The sequence below is a fragment of the Athene noctua genome, chromosome 16 (assembly GCF_965140245.1).
Source record: "Athene noctua chromosome 16, bAthNoc1.hap1.1, whole genome shotgun sequence".
Classification (NCBI taxonomy): Eukaryota; Metazoa; Chordata; class Aves; order Strigiformes; family Strigidae; genus Athene; species Athene noctua.
The window spans coordinates 8,926,774-8,940,655 of NC_134052.1; the positions used below are offsets into that span (position 1 = coordinate 8,926,774).

At 43.9% G+C, this 13,882-nt stretch overlaps 1 protein-coding gene across 1 annotated transcript in view; it reads right to left on the bottom strand.

The window, feature by feature from the left end:
• NFATC2 (nuclear factor of activated T cells 2) overlaps window positions 1-13,882 on the bottom strand; it is a 58,878-nt gene that overhangs the window by 13,247 nt on the left and 31,749 nt on the right. Inside the window, exon 6 of the mRNA XM_074920602.1 lies at window positions 5,776-5,916. Within this exon, the coding sequence (XP_074776703.1) occupies window positions 5,776-5,916 (141 nt within the window). The remainder of the gene's footprint in view (window positions 1-5,775; window positions 5,917-13,882) is intronic.

A 13,882-nucleotide genomic window follows, 5' to 3' on the forward strand; every position in this document is an offset into this window, starting at 1 on the left:
CCAATTTATTGTGCTTTATAAACAAGACTTTTTCAAGAAAGTGGAAATTCCAAAACCTGTGCTTATTTGCTAGCTTGTTATGCAGCAGGAATACTGAAAAGTGCAAGATTGAGAGCAAAATCACTCTAGAGCCTGGTTGCTTGCTTCTAAAAGTGGAAGTAATATGTGTCAAAACTGAAATTATTTGCTCAGTGTTAAAATAAGCACATCTGCAATGAGAGATGTACAGAAGTGCTGGAAATCAGAGAGACACTGTGAAGTAGTATACAGCTATTGTCAGAATAGTTATTGTTATTCCAGTGATAGGCAAGCCATTGTGAGGGATGTAAATGAATATATTGGGATAAAACAGGCTATGGGTGCTTCTGCCCACACGAGCCACTGCAGTCAGCGTAGCTGGATGCACAGTGAGAGCCCATCTCCCATAGCGATCCCTGACAGACAGCAACACATAAATATATACCCAAGGAGCAGAGAGCCCCCCACCTCAAAGAGGATGGGCAGAGGTTGGATGCCTGATGCACCTCAAGCTCCTGCTGTGCATGAAGGCGTGAATGCCGCTGCCGTACCTGAAGCAACGAACTCTGAATCTTATTTCAGATATTTTAGTAAAGCTATCAGGTGTGCCAAAGGGGGTACAGGATGAATCCAGAGAAGGTACAAGTTGGAACGAGAAGGGGGGAAGAAGAAAGGCTTGTGGGTCTTGGTATCCTGGGCAGTAGCACAGGCTCTGTAGTTCATTTCTAGGGTACGGAGGCAAGTGCCTCCGTTCACACACAGCATTTTGGGCACTGTGCAGATGAAAGCCTCAACTCGCTACTGACACACTGAACACAGTGGTCCCAATCCTGGCCTGTGGTGAGCTCTCCTGAAAACAGTAGATATTCGAGTATGTCCAAGCTCATCCGCTCTAGCTATTAGTGTCCTAAGAAACCACTGTCACGAAAAGATCACCGAGGTGACAGACGTGCAGAAACTCAGAGAAAAAAGAAACTAGAACTCCACTGCTTGAATCTAGAGCTGGATAGATTTATTTTTGTCAAATGCACTTTGAGTGTCCATGCTTCAGAGGCCTTGACAGCTGCATCAATTCAGAGGGCACAGAGAGCACCACCTCCTCTCTTTACACTGCATGGCCAAGTTGAAAGATTTATGGTGGATCTACTCCAAAGATGTACGCTTTCTGTTTGGGTTGTTCCTCCACCACCCACATTGTCCTAGCGATGATTCATGATGTCCATGTGGCCACCATAAGAGTTTGGCAGGGGAAAGCACAGTCCATTTGCACTTTTCTCCCAGAGAAACATGAAACTACTCTATCACTCACAGCAGAGCAGCAGTAACCAGTACACAGATGGGAGTAAACACAATGCAACCAACAACATCTGACTTGCAAATTATTACATGACAATTAAAATAAATAAAAGGGGGAATTCCAAACCTTTTCTTTTTTTAACTGCATTGTAAGATCTGGGCCCCAACCAAAACTAACACCCTTGACCTTTAGCATATTCCAAATCCTTGATAGCTCTATGACTGCTTTTCAAGCTCGCTCTCTCTTCCAGATCAAAAGTAAAAGAATACATGCACTTCAAAAGTTTCTATCTGCACAATCCAATCTAGTTGCTTCCTCTGACCTATTTTTATTTAGCTGGGCTCAGTTACGTGTCTCTGAGTTCAGATCTTAAAACTCCTCTACCCAAACTCTGCTTTTGTATGCTGGACTGACTGTACCGAATTCATGAGTTCCGCTGGCTTACAGCAGCTACAGATTACAATCTTTCATCAGGAAGAGATAACCTTAAAAAGAACTCAAAACCTGTAATGCTTGCAAGTTGGTAAACCTTATCATTAAGAAAATGAATGCTATTTATGCATCAACATTTCAAATGCAAGTACTTTATCCCCTCGCTCGAACACAGAGCACTGAGCTCCAGCCCCTTCAGTTCACTTCCTGCTGCCATTTCCTGTCGCAAGGCTAAAATGAGAGACTTTTACAGACTTCTCACTGGCGAGCTCATTACAAGAGTTTATAGTTCACATAATAAAGGCAATTATTTTCATAATGACATCCCATCATAAGCTGGAGAATATTCTTTACTTTCTAGGTATTTATAGGGAAAAAATATACACATCTGTAGTGCTATGTAACAGAGAAATAAAAACTGTTCATTATTGTTCTTGGAAGCATGTTCTATTTCAGTCACAAATACAAACACTTCTACATTTCTCTGTGTTGCTAGTACTGAGTGAAGAATTACCTACAAGATCCACAGGAAATTGAAATAGTTTTAAAGTGTCTGCCTGAGGGATAAATTACAATTGTGAGCCCCAACACCAGTTTCCTCAGATTTGTAAGGCACACCGACCACCTTCTCAGCATCTGCTTCACTGCAGACACCAATCCAGACCCCAGATTCAAAGTACACCCAGATTTTGGAGTCCATGAAATAATTAACAGGAGACTATCTCACTGCACAAAGTCATCTCCACAAAGGTTTTTTGGGGAAAAAAGAGTTGCTACTCTCCAGCACTGGACAAACAAGTCAAGGAGCTCTATGGAGTACAGCATGCCGAAAGCTATTAGATGGTTATCTACACTACTGCTCTCAGTGCTGTCGTTACTAGTAGAGCTAAAATTGGTGGCAAAAGTTGGAAATGGAACACCACTTGCTAGCACAGACAAGGCTTGCGAGCTGTTAAAATGAAACTCGAAGAAAACCATGTTTCCCCTGTGAGCTTGGTGCATCTTCCTGCCTTCACAAAGGTGCGATTCTTTCACAGGGTCCCCGGGGGCAGCGTAGCGCTCTGGAGAGGGCGCAACGATGACAGGGTCAGGCCAGCGATGCACTATCCACCCACAGGGATGTTTATTGTGGCTTACTTTGCTTCTGAGCAGCTTATCAGCACTTTTTGCAAGGTGCTGTGCAGATCAGATCTGCAGCGAGCGAGCTCCCCAAGGCGAGTGCAGGATCCACCTCCTCCTTCCACCCAGTGACATATCTAATTGATAAATCAGGCTGCAGAACTGGACCTTTTTGTTCTGTGTTCATGCAGCCTAATGCAATGACGACTAAGTATGGACACAGTAATGATAATTACAATTGTCTACAGCTTATCGAGAGGGAAGCTGAAAGTCACAGGTGCATCAGGTCCTAGTTTTCAGGCAAGCTGGGACATTCATTAACCTCTGACAACCCAAGCACAAAGGCTTAATTCTCAGTACTGCTGTCAGTCAAAGTCAGATCAGCTCCTGCATGATTTGCATATCCAGCTCAGCTCCTTAACCTTCCTCACCTTAAGATATACCTATTAAAGAAAGCAATCTTCACTTAAAAGCACTTCAGGGCATATCTGTTAAGAGGTATCACTGCATTATAAAACAGTGCGTAGATACACAGAGAACAAGCTCGCCTTCAGCACAGAGCAGAATCCCCCAGATAGCACACTGCAAACTACACAGAATTCTGACTGAGACCAAAGATTTTACTTTGGACCTCCCATCCTCTAAATTCCTCCTCTGCCAATCATTTATTCAAAGTCTAGCAGACTGAGACTGCTTTCAGAGGCTGAGCAGTGTTGGAGGAGGCAGGATATGGAACACCAGCGTACAAATCCCTGCTCCAGACTGGGCACTGCCGCTGGGATAAGTCATGCCTCTCCCTACCAGGAGGTAAAAAAAGAAGAGAAAAAAAAAGTGCACTTTCCCCAGCAGTGAAGAAAAGCTTTAGATTTAGTGTGGAAAATGTTGTTGTTCTTTTTACTTTCTAACATCTATTCCAGCCAGAGCCTTCTCTGCTCTTATATGGAAATAGGGGCAGGGCGTTTTGGATGTTTCCTCGAAATGGCATTAAGAGCTACCTCCTTTCAGTGTATCTCCTTTAGTTACTGCAAAACATTCTTGGGACAGGTACCATTGCGGGCTGCCAAGCATGTTCCCATGCACCTTCACGATTCGCTGACAGCGACGGAACAGTGGCAGCACAGTGGGAAGGAATTAATACACAAGCTTGAAAGGAAATACAGGGTGCCAAGAAAATTGCTCTGACTGCACAGGCTCATCTGAACCTTCACAGTTCAGAGGCCCAGAGCCTTTCATTCTTGCTGTAAAATAGCATGGCTTCCTGGTGGTGTGGGAAGAAACTGGGACACACAGCATGCTTTTTTCCCCCCCACATCACCAGCTGATGCCCACATACATTAATTTTTTGGCTCGATTCTTACTTTTTGCCAAAGGCATTACCCTATAAATCATGCACATGCTGTTCACTTGGGTGATGCAATTTCTTAAATCCCTTGCAAGTCACTGGATACATCGCTTAAGCTGCCCCGACCTTAGTTTACCAACAGAAAACTGTTTTCTTAACAGCACAAAGGGAACACAAAGTTCACATAAAACAGGCTAGATGCTTTTTCATGCTGCAGAGTCCTTTGTCTTGCTGAAATCAACAGGACTAAAGGATGGCAGAGTTTGACCCTTCATATTTGCAAAGTGCTTTTTTGATCCCTGGATATTATTATTATCCTTGCAGAGCACAATATTTAGAATTCAAAAATCAAGCCTAATGAAGGGTAAGTTAAACAAGTCCAGACTATTTACAAAGAAACAAGTCCCTTTGCAAAAGCCTTAGAAAATCCAATAAAGCACATACTGCTTAGTGAGGTGAGATGAAATGATTGCATGCATATAATATAAAAGAAACAATTCAGCTCTGAAGAAACAGGTAACTAACTACAGCAGAATGCATTTGTCTGCATTTTCTCCTGTAAACAAGAAAACCTGAATTTCTGCTACCCACCTTAACCATTAGATCATACTAAGCATATTTTCTGGGGTCAGATACTCTTTGAGTTAGAAATCAAGTGATGTTTATTATAGCACGCCATTATGAAAACAAAATACAGAGAGCTCAGGAAAGGCAGTAAAGGTGATGCCAGGCAATTAAGTAACTCCCAGTAACCATTCTTTATTCCCAGTATTTATTTATATTCATCCAACACCAGTCAGGGCTTGGGACCATCTTGCCCTGGCTCTGTGCAAGTTGATCAAATAAGAAGACAAGATACAAAGAGAAAGAATCTACAACCTGCCACTCATTCCCCCTGCATGGTTGCTCAAGAGCTAGCAAGATTACCTAAAAACTTTGGCAAAACACATTTTAAAAGAAGGAGCTCTACTGAAAAAAAAGTAGCATTGAGCGGTTACGGGAGGCTTTTCTATTTTAATTTATTTTGTTTTGGTAGAGTCTGAGCCTATATAAAAATATCTGAAAAAATATGGAAAATGAAGTGGTGTATTCTTGTACCTCAGTATGTGCATAAAAATTATTTTACTTTGATATAAAAATACACATTATGTACATTTTCCTCCACAGACTTCTAGAGGGAAGCAAATGCAATCTTTGCCTGTAGTTCACATCAATAAAAAATGTTCACTTCAATTATGATTTCTACAGTAGTGTTCACTAAACATGAGATTAAACAAGCATGGAGGAACATATAACGGTCGTTCCATTTCTTTGAGAACATATCCTGCCTGCCGATCCCCAGTGTCTGTATTCTTGTGGACCAATAACACAAATATTTGCTCCCAAGTCCAATTTTACTCACATGTTTAAATCAAGTGATTTGGTTTTACTTACATGAACCTGAATGGGATTACTCGCTTGAGTAGCGTTACTCACAAGCACAAATTTTAGGATAAGACCACGAGACACAACAGCACTACAGATATGCCTTATCCCATTTGGGACAGTTAGGAAAAAACTGCCTTACCTGATGTTTTTTCTGTGAACACCACCTTGGACTCTGCTGTGAAATTCTGTCCAGTCAGGATCATCTGCTGCCCTCCATAAACAAGACAGCTATCAATATCTTGTCTTTCAACCATTGGAAGTTCATGAGCAGACCTTTGGGCTGTGGACAAATTGCAGACATGAATGAAACCAACTCTGTTTTACCAGGACTTTCCAAATCTTCCCAGAACTATCCACAGATCGATCTTGTCATCGTTACCATCCGTTGACTGCCAAAGCAGCTTCTCCAGGGTGCTAAATTTAGGTTTGAGAGGGAAAAATAAACTTACTCAAGGCATTTTATTTGGAAACATTCAGGAGCTGGCTGCAGCGTTTCAGCTGTGCTGGCCTTACTTCTTGTCCTTGAGAAAGGACAGCTTGGATGAATGAGCTGGAACTTGCCCATGTCTGTTTCCAAATAAATAGCCAAATTTTCAAGTGCAGGCACACTACAGCCCTGGATCCCAAAAATTCCACCTGCAGAGAGGATTCCACTGAATAACACTGAATTCCTCCAGAAAAAAAAAACAAAAACCCTCTTCTACAAAAGCCCACTGCCTCCTACAGAACAGGGACTATGCTGGGCCTGGAACAGTACATTTGCCAACAAAAGCACTGTCTCCATATGCAGGCACCAAGCTTTGGGCATCCAACAAGAGGGGCAATCACAAAGCTGCATTTGCAAGCAGGAGGGGTCATACCAGGACTGCCACAGCCTGGGCTTTTTGCAAGCATGCTCTGCAGAAGCTTGAATGTCTGAGGAGTAGGGCCCCGTGTTGCAGACTGCGTTTAATTTTAAAAGGCAAGGAAAGAAAAGGTAGGGTAGAATCCAGATGGGCACGTATGTTATCAAGGATTTCTAAGGTCTTTACTGTTCTTGGCCATGAACTTGGAACGTGACTTTGGCATGGTATTCTCTCTTTCCCCAGCCAGAAAACCAAGATAGCACCATCTCTACACCTGCTTTCCTCTCATCCCATTAAAACAGAAAAGCTTTGGAGAATCCTAGTCACCATCCCTGCAAGCCCATTCCAACTGTTTGCTAACAAGCGTCAGAAGCCGAAGAAAGTGAAGATACAAGAATTGTTCCCTACAATGCAGACAGCTGGAAAATATCATGAGCTTCCCTGTGACCAGACCAGGTGGGCAGCAGTTTGGGTCTGAACTGCGAGTTCATGACCTGCACTCAAACTCCTCCAGATTCATCCACCCCAACTGGAAAGGTCTCTAGAGGATGCTGCTCATCTATTTAACAGCTGCCTTGGCTGGATTTTAACTTTCTCTGACAAAGAGCCTACTCCCAAGAGACACTGAGCACTTGTGTCTTCCCTTCACTGAACACCGTTCACTGTTGAGCCAAAAATAAGGAAATATTATCCTGTATGTTCAGCACTGGGCCTCCACTTGCACACAGGCAAGGCTGTGCTTTCTGTGACCTGGTCCCAGCACCCTTTTACTGTTGTGCAACCTCCAGAAAGCCAAAAACTGAACAGTCCTTGGCCACAGTGAGAGCTGTACAGATTCTCTCACCACATGAAGAAAATACTAGAGTATTTGGTGGGGTAACACAAGCATTAAAGCTTTTAGGCAGGTGTATGTAGAAGAGGGGAGCAACTTTTCCAGCAAGGACAAGCTCAGCTGAACCCTTTCTGCCAGTCATGAGATAGGTTTTCCTCGTTAAAAATATAGATAATCCAATATTTACAACTTTCTTGTGACATTTGAGAGGCATTTTTTAAAGTCTATTTAAAACAACCTTATGACTCATTGTTCCCTTCAAACATATAACAACAGCTGGGTTAAAATACTGCCAATTAAGTATATATATTCAGATTATTTTCACAGAAGCTGCTAATTTCTTTCACATGGCTGTATGATTAATTCCTTTCCCTAAATACTCAAATTTTTGATGAGTTCATAATTGGATTTATCACACAGACAGATTTGTAACCTCAGAGGTTTAAGAGTAAATAGCAATCATCAAAAACATATCTACAATGGTCAAGAGAAAAATGTATATAAGCTTTGCCCTGGACACTGTTTATTCCTATTCAATCCCCAAAGGTCACTTCCAAAGCATCCCAAATTATCAGAATTCCAGATTAACCTATATCTCCTTCAAACTTGAGTGTGTTAATAGAGAGCTTTGTACCTGACATCCCACAGATCAGTGGTTCTCAAGGCTTTTTCAGGACGAGGAAGGACAAATTTTAGCCTGGAAATAACCATCTGACTCATCTTAATTACATTTGGATCTTGGCAAGTTGGAAATCGCTGCTGAAGACCAAGCCTCTGTCCAACTTCCATAGAGCGCAGTGTTTGTGTACGCTGCGACCTACCAGGGAGCCAGGGAGGACAACCGGGGCACTGGGAATGTGCAACCCGGCTCTTAGGAAATGCCAAAACCCCCTTCTACCATCCTCAGCTGAGCTGGGGTGGCCTCAGCAGCACTGTCTGGAAGCCTGTGATGGGCAGAGGTGTTTTGCAGGTACCCCGATGCAGCGCTGTGCTGGCACAGCTCCACAGCCAGCAGCAGCCAGGCTGACGCAGAGCTATGTTCTGGCATGGCCACAGCACAAGCAGGCTATGGGCATCTCCAAAACTGCTTTTGCCCTGACCCTAATTTGGTCACGCCTGTAGGTGTACAAAACCTAAGTGTGCTTTATATGTGCTGCAGAATAATACCATTTGGAAGTGTTTCCCTTGAGTTTCTCAATGCAGATATCGTGCTAAAGGGAAAAGTGGAGAAATACAGTTACCTACTGAACACTGTGTTTCCTCTGCCCCATTTTGCCTGTACTCTTCTCCTCCCAGTAGATGGTTTGCAAATCCTTTTCTAAAAAAAAAAAACCCCACTTTTCATTTTCCAAGACCTGTTTGGTTTTTTTTTTTACTGAGGCCTGTAAGAAAGTTTCACCCCATTCCCCATTTCAACCAGTTAGGAGGCTCAAGGTTCAGTGTGGAACTGCCTCAATAGGATTACTTTTTTTTCCTCTGCAAGAAATATTAATTGCCAATAAATCCCTTCCTCTAAGGCTCATGATGGGTGGACTGCATGTAATAATTTCACACTATTCCTTCTCTTCCCCCAGGGGTTGGCACTTCATAAAGTGACCTACAGCTACTGGAGTTTATGAGCTTTGAATAAACAAAATGCTGTTGATTTAACCAGTTGGGGTGTTTACTTTCAATAGCAACAGTTACTGACATAAGGCAGCAAAGCAAATGCTATAGAAATACTCACACTTGGCCTGAAGCAGTGTGTCAACCTATTAACAGGGGACATTATTTTTCTATTTTATTTGACTGTCTGCAAATCAAGATGTCATGGATACATGGTGCCAAGAAATACAATACACGCAGTGACACAAGAGAGAAAGGGAGCTGGTGTCTCGGAGTGCTGCACCACCTCCAGCGAGCCTCAGCCTGGGAGGGAAGCAGCCCCTGCACTGCCTCCCCTGCCTGCACTGCCCAGCCAGTCCGCGGCTGCCACAGCCCACCCAGGCTCACATGCACCCGCTGCAGGGACACAGGGTGTTTCTCAGGGGTTGAACCTTTATCCCCTTCCCTATGCTAGCTGGTGGAGGAAAGGCTAAGACGGCCTAGACATCTGGGCCAGCAGGCCAAATGCTTCACAGGGGATGCACAAGCCTGGAGGCTGACCATAAGGAAGTGTGCCGAGGCAGGGTGAAGGTGTTTCTTGTTTCTCCACCTGCCCACAGCATCCACAACTGTTCCTTTTTCAGTAGAGAGGCTATTTGGTTTCTAGGAAAAAAAAAAAAAAAAAGGTATGTTTTGAGACAACTGATTACCTGGAGAAGTCTGTTGTGGCTCCAGATCTCCCCCAAGAGAGTGCTGCCCATCGCTGCTAGCAGGTTCCAAGTGACAACCTCAGTTGTATTTCCTAATAAGCTCCTTAGGTAATCCCAGCTCCACCTGAAAGCCCCCTTCCCTACATGCCTCCCAGCTCTCCCCATCAGCTCTCCTCCTGCATGCATCTCCTGGGACGAGCAGTTCTAGTCCTGCCTGAGTATTGTGTTTCCTTCCACCGGCTTGGAGGGCTTCCAAGCACTGCCTTGTCTTGCCCAAAAGCTGACTCGTTTTATGAGGAGTCTTAACTGAAGCTAAATATCTCTTAACAGCCTCTGGAGAGGAACCGTCTCGACAACCTCTCTCCCTGCATGTGCAGTAAGAACGAGGGCTGTATAGGGTAATGTACCAAAGCAAAACGTCTAATGTGATCTGCCTCTTGGGAGGAACAGGCTTGTGAACACTGCAGAGCAGCACGGGTCTGACCGACGCTTCCATAGCAGAGGTACTCTATAGCCCCCATGTATCGGCGTGCTACCTCAGTGCCTTCTTCTCCAGACTGGCTGGAGGCCTTCATGTCAACCTCTGTATAAACAGAAGCCAAAGAATAGCTGATAGAGTGAGATCTGCTCAACACCATCTTTCTGACACCTGCAACACTGGATCCAGAGCTCAGGTTTACCTGATGTCCCCACAGCTAACCAGCATTCAGGAGAGATCCTATCCTGGGCAATCACAAGGAGCAGGATTGGGGCTTACCTGCAGCTCAGTGAGGACAAAGCTTAGTTACGACTAATTCCTCTAACTGTCATCACTAGCCAAGTGTTTACTTTACAAAATGCCACTCCTGACATGTCTTTCCAAACCCCCAACGGCTCTTGGCTCCAGCCACTGATTTCTGTTGGATTTAAGAAGAACAGATAGAGCTGAATATCTGATGCTAAAAAAAAATCCCAAACCCTAGAAGCAATAGCAGAGGTGTAATTTGTTGTGGGATTAATTCTTCCACCTCAGTGCAAACCTTAACGAGCCAAAGTAAATATCTCATTCCTCCTGTCACACTGTGTTTATTTACCACGAGCTGACTGCCTGAGGTAGGATTGATAGGCACAGAGCTCCTGTGCCAAATGCTTATCCAGAGCACTAATGTCCTGAGAGACTTTGATCCCATCCGTCACACACTGAAGCACCCGAAGCTCCCTGGTAGGAGGAGAGGCAAAGGCTGGGGAGCTGCAGTGTGGGAACCAGGGGAGGACCAAGGGCAGGAGACATGTCTAGCAGGCAGGTAAAACACTAAGGCACCCTAAAGAGCAGCAATCTTCTAACTGGAGGGATGGGATGAATTACCTCCTGCTAGGAGTATAGGCCAGTGGAAGACTTAAATGAGAATCATGTAAATAAAGCAAATTTCCAGCCCTTGTGATTAGATGGGAAACCTTGAAAATGTGATCTAAATGCTATGAAAAGAAAAACCCAGTATGAATGACAACAGTTTCCAATTTGTTGCCAGCAAGACTTAATCAGCAGTTTGTGCAGAGCCATCCAAGAAAAAAGCACCAAAAATAGAGGGCTTTTCTCCACCTCCTTCCCTGCACATAATTTATTTGATGATGTCCTTACGAAGGAGGAGTGACAAGCACTGATGGCAGCAGTGTCAGATAAGTATGATACTTTCTATGAACTGCAGCCAGCTCACCAAACCAGCGTGTGATTAATGACAGGAAAACCATGGCCTCAGTTCACTTCTCTGTCCATCATCTCTGCGGGTATGCACAGCATTTCCCTTTAATCCCTCGTGCAGGAGATCTGCTGAGCTTCAATTATGCTCAGAAATCCATGCTCTACGTAATACACCGGGGCACTTGCTCTTACGAACAGCAGTATTGCAAATACAAAAAATAAACAGGAGATTATCCTCATAGCAAGGCTCGCAGCCTGCAAAAAGGGCGGGCATTTTCCTTCTGACTCAGACTTTCCAGACTGAAATATTCTCGTTGAGCGCATTAAAAGTAGCAAATGTTGTCAGAATAAGCTTCTAAATTCTGTACTTTACAAGAGAGAAAATTTACGCTTTAGAAAAAGAACCAGTTTTTGTATTAGCTGTATTTACAGCAAACTGTGTAACTATCTTGAAGTTGAAAGGGGGGAAAAATTTCTTTAATTCAACTGGAAACCACACTACTCTCATAATAATAATGATTATGGTTAAACTTGCAAGTGGGTATCTCACAAGTGCAAAGAGAACATTTGTTTCTGCTTTTTTATCTCAATAAACTAGTGCTCCTTCTTGCCTGCTGTTATATTCCAACCAGCACAACTCCCGGCCGAGGAAAAGCACTCGCTGGTTTGCCAAGACAACATTCTTTTACATGACTAGCTCTTTCCTCTGTAGTTATTAATGTGTCACATATCATAGGCTCAGATTGTCTAATATTATGGGAAAATCTACTAGAAGGAGAGAAAAATAAAGGAAACTTCCAGGGAAATTGATTAAAGGGAAATAAGATATTTGACCCAATTTAGTGGAACAAAATACGGTCAATAATAGAAACTATTTAAATTCCTCAGATGGACACGCGGTTCTTTAGCAATAAGTTTTGTTTGTTTTGTTTTTTTTTTTACCACCTCGGAATATCTATTATAAGAACAAGATTTTAGACTCTTTCTCTCATGCCAAGTGCAATCGTTTGCATTTTAAGGGATTCATGAGCACAGTTTAGTATCAGCAAACATGGATTACATGAAACAAGAACTGCGACATGCTTTGGGAAGGTTTAACCAGCATCCATTAGAATAAAAACTGTGACGCAGCGTGGGTGATACTCCTAAGCCTTACACTCACATCTCGCAGACACCTGCATAAAGCATTTTTTGGTTGCTGACAGCATGGAGTAAAACAAGCTGCCTCACGGGTGCTTATGTGGCTACTCTGAATTCCATTCAGCACTGCTGCTCTGCTCCGTGGACGCTTCAGCCGAGCAGAAACACAACTGCAGAGATCAATCACTTACCAAGAAATGAGTTTCAGTTTATAATGAAAGCTAAATTAAAGCAAATCAATAGAACTAATGTTACAGAAATTGTCTTAATGGTTTGAAAATAATTATCAGGTCTGCAAATACCAAAGCCCCCCATGGACGAGTCACTGAGTGACTTGTTATTAGGGCTGTATTTGAAGGGACAAGTTAACTCAGTAGCCCTTCCCATCTGTGATTTCACCACTTTCTGTGATAGCAGCTCTGTGGTAGCCCTGCCCAGCCCAGCAAGAGCTTGCCTACATGAGCTGGCTTATGCCTATGCCTAAACCACAGACCTCCACCCGCAGGGATGGACACACGGGCGTGCACAGTTGCAGTACGACTGACGGCACCGAGGGGTGCAGAAGCGCACAAGCAGGCAGCCAGGCCAAGCAGCACACTGCTGCGTGGACTTGGCTGGGGATCCTGGGGACATCTCACGGAGCACCTGTGGGGCTTTGGTGCCATTTCAGGGCCTCAGAGCAACACCCAGGAGAGGGATTTTTCTCACCTTTCCAGCACCACACCTATAAGACAGTGGTTTTTTTATCCCTAAGTAAGTGATGGCCTGTTGCTACAATTACTGGAGGGCTTTCAAATGCCTTTGCCTCCTCAGTGGTTTCAGAACTAATCAAGAGGCAACAAGAGAAAAAAAGCTGCTGAATGTGCAGGCTTATCTGGATACGAGGTCCATTTTGAGGCATAACGTCATTTAACAACATATCACCTCTTTGGTCCTCCTACACAGCTGCCTGGGGAGGAACTTGCTCCGGATGACGCTTTGAACCTGTGAAATCCCCTCCTAAAACCTGTCAAGTGCTGAATGTGACACAGATGAGGTGGAACCAAATCGCCCAGTGAAAAGCAGATACTTCACAGTTCTTGCTTCATTTCAGCTAATGACCTGCTGACACCAGTGGGAATTTTTAGCCGGGATCAGCTTCTGCTGAGGAGAGCACTCAGCTATTCTGTTGGTAGCAACAGGGCTCTCAGGGGAACCCCACTGGTAGGGAAATGGCCAGTTATCTTAAAGCTGCTACTTACTAAGGCTTTCCCAGCGGGTTATTATTAACAGCTACCAGACAGGAGAGATCTTAAGGGAGGGTCCGTGGAGACAAGAGTTCCCAGGAGGCCATATCAAAAAAAAACCCAAAAAAACAAAGAAAAAAAAAAGAGAATCCCAGCAGCACACAAAGGTGGGAGGTGGGACACAAGGAGAAAATGTCATGGAGCCTCAGTATGTGCCTTGTCACAGAGCAC